Source organism: Psammomys obesus, unplaced genomic scaffold (assembly GCF_907164565.1).
Source record: "Psammomys obesus unplaced genomic scaffold, mPsaObe1.curated_primary_1811, whole genome shotgun sequence".
Classification (NCBI taxonomy): Eukaryota; Metazoa; Chordata; class Mammalia; order Rodentia; family Muridae; genus Psammomys; species Psammomys obesus.
The window spans coordinates 1,887,621-1,908,288 of record NW_026596079.1 but is presented as its reverse complement, the minus strand read 5'-3'; the positions used below and the strand labels follow the sequence as shown (position 1 = coordinate 1,908,288).

The following is a 20,668-nucleotide window of genomic DNA, read 5'->3' as shown; positions in this document are numbered from 1 at the left end:
AATCAGTGAAATATAAAAATCAAAACGGTGAGAGAACTGATCAGTTCAAAGGTGAGTTCTATGAGAATGCCCCAAAGGGCACCATACAAGTCCCTTTTTGTCCATGGCTGGACCAGAGAAAGGGTTTGGCAGAAGACAGTTTCAGGTGACTGACTAGAGGAGTGGGCAATGGGCATCCTTTATGTCCTCTGTAAGTAATGGGCTATTAGGCTGAGCTGCCGATGAGGCTATAGGTGACACTCTTTGGGAGGGTGAGGACAAGAAATGTTCTGGGTGGGCTGGCCCTCTTAGAAGACATGATAAGTTGGGTTTTGTTGTTGTTGTTTGTGTGGGGGTTTTTTTGTTTTGTTTTGTTTTGTTTTGTTTTTAAAAGACCTTCACAAGCATTCTTAGGCTTGGCCTGATGTGGGAGTCACTTCCCTGTTCCCAGGCTGTTTCCACACTTGGAAATAGATAGGGCTTCAGCTCGGGCTCTCCTACTCTCTTCTCTGCCTGACTCCCACGTGCAGGTGGCCTTCTATGCTCGGGATACTTCGGGGCACCTGCAGAGAGGAGGCAGGAAGTGGTGCAGACGGGATGTGGCTAGTCTGGACAGAGGATTCCTTCCAGACAGGTGTCTTCTGGTGCCTGACTCTAGCGGCCCCTAGGGGGCGCGCCGGCACCAGGTTTGGCCTTCAGCTCCAGGAATGGTGGGGAGTGGGGGGTGAGGGGTGGGGGAGTGAGGAGTGGGGGATGGGGGCATGAGGAGTGGGGGTGTGGGAGAGGACATGGGGAACAGCAGCTACAGAGCAGCCAAGGAAGAATATCATCCGATGCTCATGGGAAGCTTTCTAATTTCTGGGGTTGGGACACATTTTTCCTTGCCTTCCCCTCTCTCTCTTGCTCATGGTGAATGAATGTGTCTGGTAGACAGGGTTGTGACTCTACAGCAGACCAGCCTGCTACAGGCAATGGTAACTGGGTGTGGAAGTCTGTGTAGAAAACAAACCAAAACAAACCTTGCTCCAAGTGAGGACCTGGAGGGACCCAGAAAAAAAGACTCATGGTGGAGATGATCAAGTGGCTCCTTACGGAGATGTTGAGGCTCCGCTGCTAAGGGAGCCTGAATCACACTTCACCTCTCACAAGCCTCTTTTGAAAGCAGGGTGGTAAGTGTGCCTTAAGGTTCAGGGTGTAGGTGCATAAGGGGAGGAGGGACCCTCATTATCCAGCTGTAGTCTGCAAAGGGCGGGGTTGACCACACAGGCCTGCCAGGGTGCTAATCCTTTGTCTGCCTCTGTGGGCTTGCGGGATAGTGGCTGCTGTGGAATGGGCCCACCTGCTTGCCAGCAAGAACTTAATGTTTGGGTATCTGCTGACTACCTCTCCCTCGTTCAACCCCACAGCCTCACCCCACTCAGGAAACTGCCCCAAGCCCAGTAGCACACAGGGGCATAGGCGTCGGCAGGAACCCATTGCATGGGAAAGCAGGGGGTGAGCCTAGATACAGGGTCCCCAGGATGTACCCTGCTTTCACCCCTTCTAGCCTGCCTATCATCAGCCTGTACTGAGTCAGACCTCCCACTCCAACATACACTTCTGGATGAGTCCCTAAGGAATGACTGAGGCCGTCCTGGTAGCTGGACTCACCTTGGACCTTGGCGATGTGCAGTGCCCTCGTAACTCTAAGACTCTCAGGCCTCTTTACAGCCTCAGGGGACCAGAATCTCAGGGTTGAGGCCTGGGAGAAGAGTCCTTTGTGCCCATGTGAGACTTGGAGAGAGTCTGCCCCTTCCGGGAAGGAAATGAGTTTTATGCCAAGTACCGAGTGCTGCTGCATGCTGCCAAGGCTTGTCCAGGGTACCCACTCACCACTCCACGCAGCCACAGTATTTTTAGATCATTTATTTCCATGTGGAGATTCAAGTAGAAAAGCAAATGGAATAAGTACATCAGAGGAGATGGATCATGTCTGTCCCCTGTGCTGGGCGGCAGGCCACACCTCCCTGTCCTGGGGCAGGCACTATGCTATGTAAGCCAATGGCTCTTGGTGCCCACCAGGACCCAGCCCCAGCCTTTAAGGATAGCCCCCCAGCCTTAGCCTCCATCATGACCAAGGATGGGCCGTGGGAACCCTGGGAACCAGGACTGAAGCGGTGCGTTATATGTTGAGAACCATAAGAGCGAGGAGGCTCAGGCTCACTGCCAGGCCCAGGGTGGCACTGCTGAGCAGGGCAGGTACAGGCGCAGCACTGTACAGCATCTCATTGCACAGGTCACCCTGGCAGCAGTGTGTGACCCCGGAACCACTGCTGACTTGGCCGTGCTGGCTGTAGTTGGCGGTGCATGAGTCTGCACATTCTTTCTTCACCAGGTTCCCACTCAGAGGCTCCACTGCACACAGGAGGAGAAAGGGCATCAGGCCTGGCTTACCATGCACCCCGGCTCCCACAGAACATCCTCCACTCTTAACCACCATCGACACCATGACTGGCCCATCCCCAGTATTATGCTTAAGGCTGGTCTCTCGGCTCTGAGGGAACTTGGACCGCGCCACTCACCTGTGGTGACAGTTTTGCAATATTGGGAGCTGGCCGGACAGGTCTGAGGTTGCTTACAGTTCATAGTGTTGGTGCACACGTGACATCGGAGTGCCCAGGCTGGAGGACGAGAAGGTAGTGAGTCAGTCAAGTAAAGGTCTTTGCCATGACTAAGCCTTCTGTTACTTGTCACCCAACTCCTGCCCTAGACCCCACAAAGCTCAGAGGGTGTCTGGATGTCCCTTGGAGCCCTAGAGCAGAGGGAGTTCAGAGTAGAAAGGCTCTCAGGATGTTCTTGGTCTTTGTTAAAGACACAGGTGTCCCCATCCCAAAGGTCTGAGTTCCTGAAGAACCTGGAGGAAGATGGGCTACCCACATGCTGTCCAGGACAGATGTGAGGTGAGGATGATAGTAGGGGAGCCTCTCAAGAAAGTTCCATCTCTCCTCCATCTCAAAGCACCCCAGTTCTAAGAGTTAGTGCTAAAATTCCCTGGTTGTGAAATACTGTCTTTTTATGATTCCAGTGAGTTAAGATGTTAAACTCATTTTGTTTTAAATTTCAAGAGGCAAGCATCCCTCAACATCCGTGCTCTCTGAGCCTTAAATTCCAGCTTCTAGCATTTGATGACCTCCTTTCAGGCCCAGCTGGCCTGGGGCTGAGTGTCCAGTATCTAGACAAAGCTACCCACCCCTTCCAGATCCCCGGGTGCAGCCTCTTACCTGTGCTAATGACCACAGTCAAGGTAAGGAGGAGAAGCAGAGCTGACTTCATGCTAAGAATTGTCTGGAAGCGGTGGGGGGTCCCTTCCTCTCCCCAGACTTTATAGATGTGGTAGGAGCTGTGGGAGGAGTAAGGGCAGGCCAGACAGCAGCATGCAAATCAGGGCCCACCCCACCCTTCCTGGCTCCACACCCAGGAGCCCAGAACAGGCCTGGCTCCTGCTACCTGCAAAGACTGAGGTTCCTGGCCCCCTCACCTCCTCGGCCTCCCTGAGCAAAGCTAGCTGTGGGCAGTAGTCTCCCAGACTGTTCCAGTTCCTGCCCCTGACACTGGATGCTGTGGAGCCTCCATCTCTCCCACTGTTGTCTCTGCTGCTTCTCTCTCTCTCTCTCTCTCTCTCTCTCTCTCTCTCTCTCTCTTTCCATGTGGATATCACCTACCTATTCCTGGGTCACATTGCTTTTGATTTTCCACCCTGTTACTTTCCTTACCCAATTATCACTGGGAACTTTCTTCAGCCACAGCGCATGCTGGATGTCTCAATACCCACAGGTCAGGAGGCACAGAGGTTACATTCCTCTGCTCTGGGCTCAGTGCTGGCTTGACCCAGTGGTGCCTTGAATCAAGGAACCCCGGCAAGCAACGGTTCTTGCTGACAATGTGGAAGCAACTGTGGGGCAGTGGGAAGGAAGCAAGGGTCTCTGTGTGTGCCGGTATGGCCAGGTGAGGGCTATGAACACCCCAGACCATCCCAGGAAACAGGTAGGGACAGGATAGGATAGGGTCAACTGAGGAGCAGAAAGCTGTGGAGGCTTCTTATTGTTGTGCAGATAAGAGTTTTCCTCCATTCCTTCACTTCCTCCCTCTGCTTGGGCCTCAGACCCCACTCCCAATGAGTCCCCACCCCCATCCCTCACACAATGGTAGTGAGAACATTGTCATTCTCCCACCTTATAACTGTTGCTATGCATCTCTGCCTTGCTCCCCCACCTTTGAGAGTTCCTTGGCAGACCTCAGAACCCAGGACCCCAGGCAGTTGCTAATAATTGTCTCTATCATTCCCCCTGAGCCCCACCTATGCTTTCTTTGCATGCATTGGAGACAGTCTTTGCCCTGTGACTCTAGTTCTTGGAGGAAAGATAACTACCCACTATCTACTGGTTCTGTCTCCTCACCTGGGGGCAGTGTGGAGAGGCCCTGTAGAGTCCTTTTTCTGCTCCTGTCCTGGGGGCCCAGGCTATCCTCAAAGGGCTAGGCACAGACAGAGAGATGTGTCTCACTAGCATCTCTGCAAATCAGAGGGACAAGCTTCATGATGGGTTGACCTGGATCAGGCTGAGATTCTTAAAGCCCTGTAGACCTTGGGGCAGTTCGATATGGGCTCAAGACCCTGGGGCCCTCCTCTCTGCTTTTCCCTGAGCTAGCTGGCTCCTGAGCTGAATCAAGTGGGGGTAAAACAATGGCTACTTGCTGGGGTGAAAGGACAAGTGTCTTGAAGGCTTCCATGTGGTTCTTCTTTCTTATTATAAAATTTATTTACTTATTCAGTTTACACCCCAACTGCAGTCCCCTCCCTTCTCTCTTCCTAGTTCCACCCTCCCACCTTTTTCTTCCTCCCCCTCTTCACCTCAGAAAAGAAGAGCCTCCCCACCCCTTACAAAACTACCCTGGCACATCAAGTTATCTCAGGACTAAGTACATCCTCTTCCACTGAGGCCCAGGTAGGGTAAAGTGAACTGAAAGCAGGCAAGAGCCCATGTCAGAGACAGCCCCCGTTTCACTTGCTAAGGGACCCACCATGTGGTTCTTCTTGGACTGGTTTTTGGACTTGGCAGGACCTGGAATCTGAGAGGGGGCTTAAACAGGAGCCCCTGAAGAATGGCTCATCTCTGTCCCATTCCTTCCCGTTTCGCTAGATAACACCTGGTTCCCTGGGATTTGCTTAAGGCAGCTGGAAAGTCCTGAAATTCAGAGTCATTGCTTCCTTGGAAAGGCCCACCTAGCTCCAGGGCCTCCCGCAACACATTAGACACAGGGAGAACAGGTGGGTGGGGAGAAAGGAGGGTGGTTCTGAGCCTTGAGAACAGAACTTAGGTCTCCGTAACAGGGCGGTGATGGTGAAGTTGGTAAATGGGAGAAGATGATTCATTGGGAAAGGTACAGAAACTTCTGGAAAAACAGGTTTGGAGCTTCTCTTGGGTTCAGTGGCATTGTGGGGTCTGGGAATGGAGGGCAGAAAAGAAGTGAGGGTCTGGGCCTAAGAATGATAACAGTGTACAATTGGTTTCACATTCATACCCTGGGTTGGAAGAGGTACCTGAATGCTGGCTTGCCCCCAGGGACCTCAGGCTTCATGATGGTCATGGGTCTTGGATCTGGAGGCTATAGGTGAGGTCCACAGGCATGGTGGGAAGGGCCTTTGTCCTTGGTAGGATTACTACGAGGATGTGTCAGCTGCCTATTCCCCAGCTGGTTTCCAGCAGAAGTTTAAAATAGCCACATACTAAATTCTCCCTTAGGAGAGTTTATGATTCTGGTAACAGGAACTCTTGGGGCTACTCAGGCAGTCAGCAAGGGTCCTGTTGAAGGTGGCCAGGCTGGCACTTGGAGGAAGTTCAAGATGGAGTGGGTACAGGAGCCATCATGTTCCTCATGTCTGCCTTCTGCACCTCTTTCACGCACTGAAAGCATGGGCTATCCAGTCCTTGTTCGTAGCTCCTGGGCTGAAACCTGATTTCTATCTTTGAGATGCTGGAAAAAGAATATTGCCCAGGAAGTGGGAATAAAGGGACACAGGGCAAGGAACGCTGTCACCTGCCCCTCAGGTTTGCCCGTTCCCTGACCTCAACAGGCTGGCCAGGAAGTTGAGGGACAAGCCTGGACCTCTATCTGGAGCAGAGGTCTCCCTGCTCATGTTCCTCCCCCTTGCATTCATGCTGTGACACAGAGATCACGAGAGTGTGAGTGGCCCTGAGGGAGGGAATATGGGTGAGGTGAGGGAAGGCACAGCATAGCTCTACAGCCTTCTGAAAGTGCAGTCCTGTGTCCTTTTCTGGCCCGAAGAGGGCATTCATAGACAGGTCAGCTCCCTAGGTGGAAGGTATCCAAACACCTTGGCATATATAAGGAGTAGGCACATCTCAGCCCCCTACCTGCCCCCAAGTCACCCTATACTTTAGGGCACTTCATTCATTCATTTATTCATTTATTCATAATATTCATTTATTCATTATTCATTTATTCATAATATTCATTCACAATAAGGGCCTGCTATACTCTAGTCACTATTGGTATAAGGGACACCAAGGGAGGAGAGAGGCAGAGCTCGGTCCTGCGCCACAGACTAGCAGGAGAGAGGGACACAGATATCATTGCTGTGTATGGTACACTGCATGGATATGACAGCTAGAGAGGTGGGGAGGGGGCTTGAGGCACTATGGGAGGACTGACCTCTATAGATCTGTCCAAGCTGAGACCTGAGGGTAGGTGGCCATCAGCTGGTAAAGAGAAAACGCTAGACAAAGGCACCAAAGACACCGGAGTTTTGGTTTCTCATGCCACACCCTAGATCTAGTTCTTTTTCTGCAAGGCCACGTAAATGCTCTGTGAGTCAGGCAGCGGAGAAAGGGGTGTTTCCCTGGGGCCCTTAATCACACAGGTAGAGCCTCAAATGACACAGAGACAGGCAGAGCCTGGGTCAGCATCACTCAGGAAAAGGAGCCATTAGCTGGGCCTTGCTTCTGGACCGGGGCCTCTCCTTCTACAACCCTTTATCCTAGCACAAGAGTAACCTTTGCCAGGACAGCCAAGGCAACACAGAGAAACCTTGTCTTGAAAAACAAAACAAAGAGTGACTCTTTCACAAGGAGTCACAAATCTAGACATGGGTGTTGGGGTTCATCTGGAGCTACTGCTCCAGATCAAACGCTAACTGCTTCCCCCCCAAAAAAAAATCATGAGCAAATTCTCATGTATCCAAAATGATGTGATGTGGTGTAACCCTTGCCTCCCAAATTATCTCTGATTGGCTAAATAAAGTTGCATACAGCCTGGATTTGGGCAGAGAGAGGTAGGTGGGTTTAGGGGTCAGAGAGAGAGACCAGGAGGAAGGAGAAAGGAAGGAGGAAGAAGGATCAGGTCGCCGTGGTTAGAGTGTAATAGAAACATGTGGCCTGGAGGAGCTTGCTCTGAAGATTGGCATGATGGAGAGAAGCAGCCCAAATGGAAAACATGTGCAAGCCTTTATGGGGATTTGGGCTGGGACAAGATAGCTTAGAGGGTTACTAGCTACCCAACCCCAGTACATTTAGGCTTATTAAAATCTAACTGGTTTCCGGGTCTTTATTTATAAACTAGCAGGTTAAGAAATAACTGCTGCCTTAATAATAATATGAATCAACATTATATGTCAATAGCCTTTCAACACGTGGTTATTGCTCACCTGCTGTCTGGCATAGCTCTACCATACCTTAAATTATTCTCTGAAACGTTGGCCACCAACAGCAATTCTCTAGAGGCTCCGTCTTCCACCTTTCATCTATCAACCATTCATTCATGATCCATTCACATATCTATGTACTCATTCATTCAAGCAGCCATCTTTCCACCATCTGTTTATTATCTACCTATCACTATCCATAAATCAAGCATCTATCCCTGCCCGTCAGCCCACTTATTCATCTACCAACCTACCCATCATTCATGCATCCTCTATTCTCTACCCATTCGCTCACTTATCCAGCCCTCAGTCACTGCACCCATCCATTTATCAATCTATTATTCAACCATCCCCCGTTATCCACTTAGTAATCTACCTACCAACCAATCCATCCATGCCTGTATCCATTCTATTTACATCCACTTCACCTCATATCCTACCATCCATCCATCCATCCATCCCCTCACTCATCTCTCCACACATTCACTCATCTACCCATTCTTTGCCCACCTGTCCAACTACCCATCTCTCTATCCATTCATCCTCTACCCATCCACTTATCCTCCTATGGTTCTATGTATCCATTTATCCACCTTTCCACCCATTCACTCATCCACCCATCTTCTATATACCTTTCTGCCCATTTATCCATTTTTCCATCCCTCTATCCGTCCATCCATCCCATAAGTATGATTTGCAGAGCATCATCCATGTTCATGTCTCCATACTGGACACACAGGAATACATATGTACACAAGGCAGAGTATTGATGTGACAGAGCTCAAATCTTTCAGTACGCCATTCAGCAAAGACAGCAAACTGAATTTTGAGACATCAAGTATGAACAAGGCCTATGAAGACAAATAGGTTAGGAGAGCAGGTGGAATGATAGAGGTTGTGCTGGACTGAGTGGTCCAGAAAGAGTCAATGAGCCAGATTCTGTTAACAATGGGGAGAGACCTGTGATCAGTTCAGTTGTAAAGTAAGTAATGTGATAACTCCAGGTGGGTTCCTTAGTCATAACTTTTGAGAGAACGAAGAATTAAAAATTAGTATTGTGAGGTATTGGTTCAAAGTTTAAAGTGCAATCCTGAACAAAGGCCAGACAGGTGGAGACATGTCTAGCTACCTGTGGGGAGGAACCAGCCTTATTGCATTCTTTTCCTGCCCACTAGAGATACAGTTGCTAGGAAACTGGGCCCTCTCCCCTTGGACAGCTAAACAAAGGAAGCCAGACCATTACTGGTTTGAGGGCATTTCTACAGCCAATCAATTCAAAATGCAACATCCCCTTTTGTGTAATAGATGCTTGCCAGGCAGGAATTCCCCTGCTTTGGGAGCGCTGGGAGGGACCAGAATCTTTAAATCAACCACCTAACCTGAGCACAAGGCTCTCTGCTCTCAACCGTTACAGTGGTGAGGGTGTGAGCCCAAACTATAGCTTGTAATAAAAAGATCCTCATGTGTTTTGCGATGGACTTGACTCCTGGCAGTCTTTTGGGGTATCATGATCTAGGCACAACACTTTAGGATAGAGTCACCTGCAGCCCAATCTCAGGATGAAGTCCTGACAATCTCTGTGATAGTTCCAGAGCTCTTTGGGAGAATCCCCGCCTCGCCCATGAGCCCCTCCCTTATGACTCAGTACAGATTTGCTCTCAGAGGAATCTCAAGGAAGTGTCTCACCCTGTCCCAGAAAAGTGTTACTTGGTCAGCAATGTCTCTGCCCTCCAGGCCTTTGTCCCTAGCCTGTGATCTCTACTGATGCCATCTGCTGTTGGAAGAAGTTATCCTACAAGAGAAAGCTGAGATTGTCCAGGGTGGGAGTCAAAGTCAGCAAGGCTGAGAGTGGCAGCTTGGGGGCTTGTGACATATACACATATGAGAATAGGAGAGGACTTGGGGAGAAGAGCTCCAGTCCTACCTCAGAGGGAAAGGGATGCCTCATCACACTGCTGCCCTATTGATCTGTCTGTCATCAGCTATACCCTTGGAGCAGGTGACTGTCCTCACATGCCTGGAGCAGGAGGCCGGCCTCTGCTCCTTCAGCCTCAGGTAGTTGAGGCCGGGTCAGGAGGCTTAGCCAGGTGCCCTCAAGGACCCCACTTTGATGCTGGATCCAAGGCATGGGTGTGTTGCTTGTAAGGCGTTGCCTGGTGCTGAAGTCTTCTCTGGGTGTGGGGACAGCTCCGAGGCAGGGAGGAGGGTCCTAACTGCTCTGCCAGGAGCTCACTGCCACAATCCCTAAAGGATTAAGGGATTAAGGAATCTGTCTGCACCCAGAGTTATGTAAGAGAGAGGAATGGGCAGGTTCTTGGAGGGCAGAGATGCCAGTGCCCAGAGCAGAAGATACATCATTCAAGAGAGCAGGTCAGATGGTCACTGGGCAGATGAAAAGGGCATAGACAGCACCTGCCTTCACTCCAGAACTCTCCACTAGCTGTCACAGTGGGCTTAATCCCAGAGCTAGCCTTCCATCTTTGGCTTCACTATGAGTTGAATCTTAGCGTAAGCCCTGGAGAGTTCTAGTTGCTTCTTCCCTCACCCCAGCTGGCCTCTGTTGAGCACCCAGGAAGCCAGTGCCTGAATAGTGCCAACAGTGACACTCCCTTGTGTGCACCAAACTCTTCCATCTGCACCCTCTCCAGACCCTGGGGCTCCTACCTGCCTGTCTCTACCTCTCAGCCAAATATATGCCTCCCAAGCTCGGGGGCTGTTGCTATGTCCCCAACCCCACTATCTTTACATCACTTCTTTCCTGAGAGCCAAGGCCCTGACCTAGACATTGTTGGATGGAGTCCCTCTTCTGCTGACCTAGTGCTCTTAGGGTCAAACCCAGCTTCCCTACCCAGCCCATAAATCCTACATAGGATGGACACTCCACTTTCTGCTGCCCCCTACCCAGGGCTCCACTTTCTCTGCTCCTGCAGGCTCCTCAAGCCACCTCCTTTGCGTGAGCTCCAATGCTTTCCCAGGACAGTCTGTTCCTCCCTCTGCTTTGGCAAGCCCTAACATGGATTTGCAGCTTTGCTGGAAGTTGCCATCTCTTGCCACGGAGCAGGGATGAGTTTGTTGTCATGAAGGGATCCAAATGTAGCAGGGGGTGGCCTGTTTGCAGAAGGCTCCCTGGGTGTGCTGATGGCAGACCTGAGGGCAGCCTGAGGAGTGGAGAGAGCTCAGGCTGCCCACACCATCTACCTCCCCAGGAGCCATGAAAGTTGGTTTGGTGGGGCACTCTAGAAAGTTCTGTATACAACCACTTCCTCCTCTGAGTCCAAGAAGGGTTCTTAGCTTGGTGATGAACTATATATATCCCCTTGCCCTGGCCGACTTTTGAAAGCAGAACCCTGGGAGGAGACAGTTGCAACCACACAGTGGGAACTGGCTGCGCATCTAGTTGAACGTTGGGAAACTTGGTCAGACAGGAGAGGGCCCCATGCTTCTGAATGCCTGCCTCAGAACCCTCTCCACTTCCCCTCCCCAGACTCTGGAAAAGTAGAATAGCCACTCAAGAAAGACTTATGAAGAGCTGCATGGGGCCGGGGCCGAGGTATGCCCGGGTTTCAGGAGGTCTTGCTCAGCACCCTTAGCTCACTCAGTACTCTTAGCCTTCCCCACCTTTCTTGTCCTCCTCAGCTGCAGGTGTGTGATAAGCCATCTCCACTGTTCCAGCTTGTGGCTCCCAAGACTTAGGAACTAGTGTTTCAAAATGTTGCCCAGCGTGTAGTTCTGACTTGGGGGCATGTGAGGCAGGGCACTCCAGTCTAGACACTAAGGTACTGTGGCCCTGTGAAGCCACAGGAGGTGTCTTCTGGGATGTGGGAAGACACTCCCGGAGGTGGAGGTAGCAAGCAGGTAACTAGTGGGTGTGTCCCGGCTCTGTAGCCTGGGGTTGCAGCAGGTGAGGTAAGTAAGGTAGGCTGAGTGGAGGGCCAAGTACCATTCTCCCAGAAAAGGAAAACATTATCTGGGAAGGCTCTGAGCCAAAGCCAGGCAATGCAAGTGACCCCTGCTAGGCAGATAGGAGACCTACTCCCACTTACCTGTCCTGGATGTTTGTCCTTGTTGTCTGGGAAGGGATATGAGAAACAAATGTTTACATCAGGCAAATACTGTATCTCTGAGCTTAATCTCCAGTTTCAGATGTAAAGCAGTAAAGAAGAAGGGAACAGTCAATAGTCCTATTTTCTAGCCTCCGAGCAAGAGGCAGAAGAGCAGGGCAGAGATCTGGGGCTGGATAGGTAGGCTGGCAGGGCAGGCAGCTCTCACAGGCCTGGAGGCAGGGAAAAGGCAGGGGTGCAAGCCCAGGGGCAGGCTCCTGGGCTCACCAAACAAGGTAGAGGAGGCTCTTCAGTCACTGGGCAGTGTGACAGTGATAAATGTTGACTTGAAAGAATCTAGAATCACTTGGGAGATGGGTCTCTTGGCCATGTCTATAGACGATTAATCTGACTGTATTAATTGAGGTGGGCACGGCTGGGACTCTGAGTTGTATAAGTGGAGAAAGGAAACTGAGTAGGGACTGAGAGATGGCTCAGCGCTCAAGAGCACTGGCTGCTCTTCTAGAGGACCCGGGTTTGGTTCCCAGCATCCACGTGGCAGCCCACAACTGTCTGTTAACTCCAGTTCCAAATGATCTGACACCCTTTTCTGACCTTCTTGAATACCAGGCACACAGGTGGTACACAGATAGGCATGGAGCTTGAATGGCGAGCCAAAACCAACTCTTCAACTGCTTTTGCCAGGGTGTTTTATTGCATGACTGGGAAAGACAGCAAGGGTAGGGAGCAAAACTCTCCAGAGTTCAGGGGCTCTAGCTTTCCCCCTCAAGAAGAGCCCTGGAGGAGACATGGCCTTGACTGTCCTGGTGACTGTTCAGAAAAAGGAAGGTTTCCTAGGCCACCAACAAGGCATATGGGCTTTTAGGGACTTGAGGATACTGTAAAGGATGGGAGCATCTCACCAATACCAGCACCAGGGACAACACAGCCCAGAAGTGCTCTCAGGGGATCCCTGTGAGTCCCCCCCAAGTTGGAGTAGTGGGTAGAAGTCTGTTCCCTCTATTTTGGACCCAGTATAGACTCAGGAGGCCTGAGTCCAAGGCAGAGACAGCACTCCTGCAGCTGGGCTTATGTAGTAAGAATTCCACCTGGGCTTATGTAGTAATAGTTCCTGTTTCAAGGGCTCCTGCCCGTCTGAGGGTGAGGTTGACCAAGGACCAGAAATTCCCCAGAGCCAACACTTTGGGCCAAGCAGACTTGCACATTTATTCTTCTCTTAGGACAGCATCAGGAAAGAGCTGGCAAGATAGTGCTGCCAGGGAGACATAACAGGTTACCCATGCCCAGGGAGGACAAACACCCATTCCATTGCCTGACAGCAAGCCCTTACCCCTACACACACACACACACACACACACACACACACACACACACACTGGAAAGTCAGAGGACCTTTTAAAAGCTGATGTTCAGTTGGACGGTGCCAAAACCTTAAAATCATGTCATGTACCAGGGTCACTTCACACACAGAAGAGGCCCAGGGGTCCAGAGGGCCATATACAGGGCCCTTTCAGGCAAGGAGAGGGTAATACAAATGCCAAGCCGAAGGTCTGTTTGAAGCTCCTGAAATGGGGGGGGGGGGGGGGGGGGGGGGGGGGGGGGGAACAGTGGCTCTTCCTACTGAGGGTAGCTAGGCAAGGCCAGGACCCAATAAAAGGCGGAGGTCTCATAGGGGTCAGGGTTTGTTGGAGGTGTGTCCCTGTGCCCTGTTGAAGGACTTCCTGAGGCAGGAGGAGAGCTAGGCTCTGGGCAGGAGCCTTTGGGGCAGGTACTGTTACTTCCTTTCTGTGACAGAAGGGAAGACTGAATGTGTCTTGGGGGGGGGGGGAATGGGCAGAGAGAGTAACAGCCTGGGCTGGATGGGGAGTAGGGTGCTACTGAGGCTGCAGAGAGATCCCATGATGATAGGGAAAGGCCACCCAGGCCCTCACCAGGCAGCCCGAAGCAGTGCCCACAGTAGGCTGATAGAGGCACTGGCCCATAGAGCCCCGAGGCTGCTGGTCAGACCTGAGGCAGCGTTGCGGTTGCACTGGCTGCCCTGGCAGCAGGAGACAGAGAGGGCGCGGCCATCTGAAGACATGGTGCTGTTGGGGCAGGTTGGGGCGCAGGACTTCATGACCAGGATGCCACCAGGGTTGGCTGTGGAAACAGGAGGAATGGTCATGAGTATTGCGGCCACAGTCCCTGCAGCTGCTACCACCCAGCCAGCGCTCAGGGAACGTGCAGCCTCGGACTCTGAGTGTTTGGGGTGGCAGCTTGGAGGTGTTCTCAAGAGCCTCGTGAATGGATGCTCTTCCTCAGCGCCTGTGGAGACATGTCTTCCTTATGATGGGCTGGGTTGTGTAACATCCAAGGCCAAAGGACTGACTTGAAGACTCCTCCCTCCCTCTATTTCCCCTTTCCTGAGAGACAGATGATTCACCTCTTTTTTGCCCCATCCCTTCCCTCTCCTCTCCTCTGGGATTCAGATACCAAAAGACAGGCTTGGACCGCAGTTAGCTCGCCTCTTGAGACTAGACCGGCTGAGTGACCCATGGCCCACACAAGGGCCCCTAGGTCTCACAATCCATGAGAGGCTGGGCTCGCAAGGGTCCCTGGGAAAGGAGATGTTGGCCTGGTTTGAGAGCGTCTCCGGAAGGACCACTGTGTAAGACTTGCTCTGTTTCTGCATTCATGTAACGGGAATGACTTGCCATGTATCTACACACAGCTAGGACAGCAGGGCTCTGGAGACCACGTGGCCCTTGGGAAAGAAAGCAGCTTCCCTTAACCTGCACTGTTCAGAGGTTCTGGGAGCTGTGACCCCAGCCCTTCGATCAGGGGCCTCTAGCCTGGAGTTGGCCCAGACATTGTGAGATGGAGGAGGGATAACTATCTCAGGATGCTTTTGCCTCAGCCCTTCTTTGGGATAATGAGAAAGGTGTGGATAGTTTGAGGGTTGCCCTGGTGTGAGGAGAGTGTGAGTAACGTGTTAATTATTAGTTGGCAGTGGTTAAGTGACTGAGCTCAGTGCCACCCCTGAGTAGTCTTCTCCTGGCCTTGGCAACACAGGAAGCTGAGGGTCAGAATGGATCGCAGCAGCTCCCGGACAAAAAGAGAACCCAAGACCCTGGCATGTGCTTCAAGTGGCTTCTACCGGTCCAGGCCCAGGAAGCACCATCAGGACGCAGCCTCCTCCTGGGGCAAAAGGGATGCCACACTTCACATCTTTCAGTAAATGCCCAGTTCTAAAGTAGGGACCTTTACTATCCCAGATAAAGCAGGAAAGAAGCGGCCTCAGTGGCTGTGTGTGAAAACTTGCTAGGAAATAATGGGCCCTGAGGCACCTTCTCCTGCCCAGGGCTTAGAGAGAGAAGGCTCTGGTAATCCATCAGTCCTCTCTCCATGGAAACCCAGCAGCTAGAGGTGTCTCCTAACCCATGGGACCGGTACATGGGGTCTGCAGCAGACCACTAATATCATTGCACCCCTTTCGCCGTGGGGCCAGGAAGCCCTTTGTCCTGCCTGTGTCACTTCATTGGAAAGGGGCACGAACAGATGCCTCTGTCTACCCACAATGGAATCTCCTTCCAAAAGCGTCTTGTCCCCAACCCAGGTTGCTTCTCCAGGGAACTTTCTGCTGCCTTCTAAAGGATACCTTTCAACTCTGCTTGGCCATGACCTCTGAGGTCCTAGCGTACAGGAATGGTTTCACATAGCTCGGAGATGAATGGACAGGCCACGGGCCAGATAGACACATGCTCAGCAAGGGGGAGATGCCAACCAGGGCAAGGACGGTGCAGAAGCCCTGGGGTACCTGAGAGAAGCTGTTGCCCAGGGGTGGAGCTATGGAGAGGCTCTTCCTGCGTGCCCTCGCGACCTCACTGTTTTCTACCTTTGCTATCAGCAGGGCCCCTCTGCTTAGGTCTTTGATGGGTTTTGGTTCCTGATGTGGCAATCACTTGCTGCTGGGCACAGATCCCTTTTTCTCTGTTCTTGCCTTTTGCCCTTGGGCAGTCTCTGGGCCTGTTGCCCTCTAGGTGTTTACTTCCTGCAGCACAACTGTAGATAAGTAAGGGTAGTTGCCTCTGGGCAGGATGCTCCTGTGAAAGGTGTGGAGGGTCCTGGAGGTAGTGGAGGAGTATGTGATGTTTCCTCCTAGAGCCCCTAAGCCAAACGGTACAAGAGCCAGCCAGAGCGTGGACAGGAGTGTCACGTAGGGTCTGGGCTGGGGGCTTGTGTGGCTGTACCAGGACACTGCCTCCTCATAAAATAGGAATGACTCCAAGTCTGAGCTAGAAGGGCCCATGTCACCACTGGGATTTGTAGGAAACTGTTCTTATGGACAGTCCAGGGCTACACTGGGAAAACGTCTGACTTCCCCTCTTCCCAGAACGGGATACCTTTATGGCCTAATGACCATAGTAACTTCCATTCACTGGGCCCAAAGGCCCCATGACCCAGTTACAATGGCAACAGCAAAGAGAGTATCCCCAAACCCTTCGAGACCTAGAGGTGACACTGTCCACCTGGATCCTCAGAGTCTGCAAGGACTGTTGGCCTCTCTGCTGTACTCAGCTTTCTTCTCGGACCACTTCAGATAACTGACTCCTTACTCCCAGCTACCCCAGCACCAAGCCTGAACCCCATCACAGCCACCATCACAGCCCCATACACAAGCTCTAGGCCCCCAGCTCAGCCCCTCTGCTAGGGGGAGAACCAGATGCACGGTAGGATGTAGAAAGGAGAGGGTTTGGCCTGGCAAGTACAAGGGAGAGTGCTGTTCAGGGAATCTCAACAGTGGCAGGAATGAATTCTAGAGTCATGGCAGGGTACCCAGGGGCAAATGCTATGGCTGGCTGATCGGAGACAGAGATCTGGGTGAGCAGTAAAGATCCAGATGGGCCTGAAATACCAGGCTGCGATGCCAGTATCTTTAGTATGTCAACTTACATCCAACCCTCCTCCCACCTAATCTTTCAGCCTAGTTTAAACTGTAAACTGGAGAATAATGGTGTCCCTAGGGTCTGATATGGGGATACCGAGGTTCTTCTGATGTGGAGCGTGAAAAGAAGCCAAAGGGGTACGGAAAGCACTTGTGTAGTGCTGGTGGGGTGGTGGGATGGGGCCTGCACGGCCCAGGGTACTCACTGGCCCGAGTGATCACACAGTACTTGTCCGTCAAGGCGCACTCCACGAGAGACTCGCAGTTCTCGTGCCCACAGCACACATGGCAGTGCAGGGCCCGGGCTGGGGGGAAGCACAGGCCATCAGTCTGGGCCGGGGCTGGGGCTAAGTGCCCAGCCACCTGCCTGGTGGCCCACTCAAGGTCATTACCCTCTCTCTGATCCTCCTTTCTCCTCCAGGAGTTTCCCCCAGTTCTCTGGGAGGGTCTGAGTAGCTAGGAACTTCATGGTAGCGATTCTGATGCGCTTCTTTCTCTGTCCCCTCTGGCCCTGTGTATGCCAGTATCAAAGCGTCAGTGTGTGTTACCGGAAGGTGTGGGGTGTGATGGCATGATACCCTCAGACTAGACTGAGAGACGGTCTGCCTTAGGCACCTATGAACTCCCACACTTATCTGCCTCTCTGCTCTGTATTTATCCCTCTGGCAAGGAGACCGAGAACATTAGTAAATATAGGAGATCCTTATCAGCTAAACCAGGGGAAGATCAGATGGGTAGGTGGTGTATATATGAATATACATAGGTGTGGGTGGATGGATGGACAGACGGAAGAATGGATGGATGGATGGATGGATGGATGGATGGATGGATAGATGAGAATATGTATGTATGGTTGGATGAGTGGATGGATGGATGGCTAGGAGGGTAGATAGATTAAAACATGGATGCCTAGATGGACTTATGGATGGATGGATGGATGGATGGATGGATGGATGGATGGATGGATGGATGGATCGATGGATCGATGGATCGATGAGTATGTGGTTATATGGCTATAAGGATAGATGAGTGAATGGATAAGTGTGTGAATGGATGAGCAGAGCAATGGGCAGATGGATGAAGAAATATGTAGTGAAAGGGTGCAGGCATGGAGGGGTATGTAGGTGAATGAATGGATGATATTTGGGTTCATGTGCAGGTGGATGTTTAGATGAATACATGGGTGGGTGGGTAGGTGCATGAATGGGGAGATAGATGATGGGTGGCAGAAGGGATAAAGCATCAGGAAGAAATATAAAGAGGGCCAATTTAGAATTTCTAATTCTTATTATCCCTACCGCCACTCATAGTGTCCTCATCTACAATGTGGGAACAGTGGTGTTCTTGGCCTTCTCAGATGATAAAATGACAGAGTTCATAACGCACGCGGCTCCTGTCCCTTCCTTCCTTGGAAGAGGACTGACAGGAGCTTCCAGGGCTAGGACATTTGCCTTCCTAGAGACAGCTTGCCTCCTAGCCAGAGCAGGCTGGCTCTAACAACTTTGTGTCCCTAAGTATCAGGAGGTACTTAGAGCTGTTCACCTCTAAGGAAAGAACAGCCTTGGCTCTGTCCCACTCTGCCCAAGGCCTGTTGGTGGCCCTCACCTCCAGGCTGAAGGCAGAAGCTTCAGCAAAAGGCTGCCAGTGCTAGGGAGCTGGACAGGCTCCAGAGACGGGTAATTCCAGATGTTGTGACATTGACCACAGCTTCCAACCACAGAAACTGACAAGAGAGCGCTCGAGAGAACACAGGCTGCCTAGAGACTCCTGTAAGGGTACTTGGGCAGAAAGCACAGCGATTACTCTGTGGTGACTCCTGCTGGGAGGCAATAGTTTGTGAGAGGGCAGGATAACCTGGGAAGCCTCACATCTTTGCGCACATGAGTAGATTTCTATGCGTGGTTGAGAACAGTTGCATTGACCAAAGGTGCAGAACTTTGGAGGCAAGGCCAGCCTGGAGGGTTGCAAGGACACCTCGACTTTGACAAGGCATGCTAGGGGTTCTGGTACAGAGGCTGAGAAGCTGGGAAAGATGTCTCTTGCCTAGGCCTTGGGAGGGGTGTCTGGCAAGGAGTGTCCTCTAGGAGTTTCACTTGAGGGTATTGAATAGCAGGTGTGTCCTGTAATTGAATAGCAGGTGTGTCTTACGGGGGAGTGTCCTCGTAGGGGTCTCCCTGTAAGAGTATTGGGTAACAGGTGTCCTTGGCAATGCCTACCTGCCTGGACCTTAAGTCAGTTTTACCTGTGGAGTTAGATAATTACCCCTTCCACATGAGAGCCATCAGTGTTGAAGCTGTGGTGGTCCTGTGTTGAGAGCTGGGAGCTATCTGTGGTACTTGGCACTCTTTTCTGAGATAAGATATATACATTTCCCAGTTTAGGGTCTCTGGAATGCTCAGGGGAAAAAAATGGCTTCCTTGTTGGGGAGGTCTTCTGGCTATGATCTCCCACCCCATGCAGAACTTTGCATACTAGTCCCCAGTCCTGTTTGGCTGGGGAGACACTCTAGATTATTCTAGACAAGGACATCATAGTACCCCAGTTTCTTCATTGCCGTCCCCAGAGACCCTCTGCCCTAGGAGCTGGTGAGAGATAATGAATGGACTGCCCTCCTTAAGCTCTCAGAGCCCTAACGAGTTCCCAGCAGGCACTGTCCTACAGGATGCTATAAGGTCAACCTCCCAGAAAAGCTGAGCCTCGAGGACAGAAGTGTCCCAGCCAGGCACTGTTCCACCTTCTGACTCAGCCTTCCCACCCTCCTGCCTTGTTTCCTGCCTCCTGGGCTGGGAGATCCTGCTCAATGGGTATCTCTGGTCTGAGGCCTCCCAAGGATCTTCCACTCCATCTTTTTGCTAAGTGATGCCCCAACCTGACCCTGACTTCCTCCCTGTCCTCCAGGCCAGCCTCCACCCTCGCCCAGTGTCCCTCCACCTGCCTTTCCACCCTCCTACATGAACACCTGATGGCTAGACTGCTTCTCAAAGCCCTTCTTTTCCCTCCGCCCCCTCCCCACGCTCAGGGGAAGCTGATGGGGCTAATTATCTTGGAGCTGATAATTATTCCACTGATAATCACAGGCTGAAGTACATTCCTCCCACCACACCCCCGGCCTCATTTCTGTCCCTAAACCAGGTCATCAGGATCACGGAGGGTTGACCCATGCAGTCTGCTTGCTGACGACCTTCCTTTTTAGCACCAAGAGTGCTGCATTCCAGGAGCGCCTCATCCTGAGAAGGAGGTAGGGGTGAGGAAGGGGATAGCGGACCCATCTCACTAAATCCCAGGACCCAGTACCCACAAGTGGTACCCAGGATAGCTCCCGCTTCTGTACCTCTGCCCCCCTTTCCAAAGAGCCAGAAAGGCAGCACATAATATCTAAAAGGAAGAGGCTTCCCAGTCTGCTTGGGCAGTGAGCTTGTTCCTCACTCCCTTACCAGCCTCCTTACCAGGCCAGTGTCCCGGATGGTACCCTCTCTCTCAGCTCAGAAGCCCCACTGGCCCCATACTCCTGAACCCTTCCCAGAGGCCATCTGCCTTCCTGCACACCAGGTGCAGCCGGCGCCTTACCCAAAGAAGCACACACCACAGCCAGCAGCGTCAGGACCAGGAGGGGCCTCATCATGGCTCTCCACCAGCAACTGGGAGCCACCAGGGAGAGGGTGCCTTTATAAGGCTACGGAGTGCCTGGGAAACCTGGTAATTTGACCGGGGGGGGGGGGCGATGAGCTTGGGGTGGCAGGGCTGGCTGGCCTGACTCATGTCATCCAGGCTCCCTCAGCCCCACCTCCAAGGCGCCCCCTTAGCCTGCACTTTGGTCCCGAGCCAGCAGCCTCCCTTCTCCCTTTCTGGCAGTTACCAACAGACCCCAGCTTCACCAGGGAGAAAGGAGGTCTGCAGTGACAGCCCTGTCTTGTAGCCTAAGAGGAACACGGTTCTCCCCTGGGGGTCTGAATAGCCACTCTTCTGAGTATCACAGCCCTTCCCTTCTGCCTTCTCGCTCACATT

General features: G+C 52.0%; 2 protein-coding genes across 2 annotated transcripts; both read right to left on the bottom strand.

Moving 5' to 3' along the window:
* Positions 1-2,072: 2,072 nt before the first annotated feature.
* Positions 2,073-3,294, bottom strand: Ly6d (lymphocyte antigen 6 family member D). Its single transcript, XM_055626788.1, has 3 exons — positions 3,240-3,294; positions 2,541-2,639; positions 2,073-2,373 (listed from the first exon to the last, which is right to left on the bottom strand). Exons 1-3 carry the CDS (start codon positions 3,289-3,291, stop codon positions 2,141-2,143), a joined length of 384 nt encoding a protein of 127 aa, XP_055482763.1. The 5' UTR covers positions 3,292-3,294; the 3' UTR covers positions 2,073-2,140.
* Positions 3,295-13,666: 10,372 nt separating this feature from the next.
* LOC129690803 (secreted Ly-6/uPAR domain-containing protein 2-like) lies at positions 13,667-20,282 on the bottom strand. The gene is made up of 3 exons (XM_055626653.1): positions 20,231-20,282; positions 16,870-16,968; positions 13,667-13,878 (listed from the first exon to the last, which is right to left on the bottom strand). The coding sequence occupies exons 1-3, from the start codon at positions 20,280-20,282 to the stop codon at positions 13,667-13,669; spliced, it is 363 nt and encodes a 120-aa protein (XP_055482628.1).
* Between the last annotated feature and the right edge of the window lie 386 nt (positions 20,283-20,668).

Excerpts from the sequence above, each read along its gene's own strand:
- Ly6d (XM_055626788.1), bottom strand. The coding sequence starts at position 3,291 with ATGAAGTCAGCTCTGCTTCTCCTCCTTACCTTGACTGTGGTCATTAGC. Across the intron at positions 2,640-3,239 it reads GACTGTGGTCATTAGCACAG|CCTGGGCACTCCGATGTCAC; the intron begins GTAAGAGGCTGC and ends CTCGTCCTCCAG. Across the intron at positions 2,374-2,540 it reads TTGCAAAACTGTCACCACAG|TGGAGCCTCTGAGTGGGAAC; the intron begins GTGAGTGGCGCG and ends TCCTGTGTGCAG.
- LOC129690803 (XM_055626653.1), bottom strand. The coding sequence starts at position 20,282 with ATGAGGCCCCTCCTGGTCCTGACGCTGCTGGCTGTGGTGTGTGCTTCT. Across the intron at positions 16,969-20,230 it reads TGTGGTGTGTGCTTCTTTGG|CCCGGGCCCTGCACTGCCAT; the intron begins GTAAGGCGCCGG and ends GCTTCCCCCCAG. Across the intron at positions 13,879-16,869 it reads CTGTGTGATCACTCGGGCCA|CCAACCCTGGTGGCATCCTG; the intron begins GTGAGTACCCTG and ends CTGTTTCCACAG.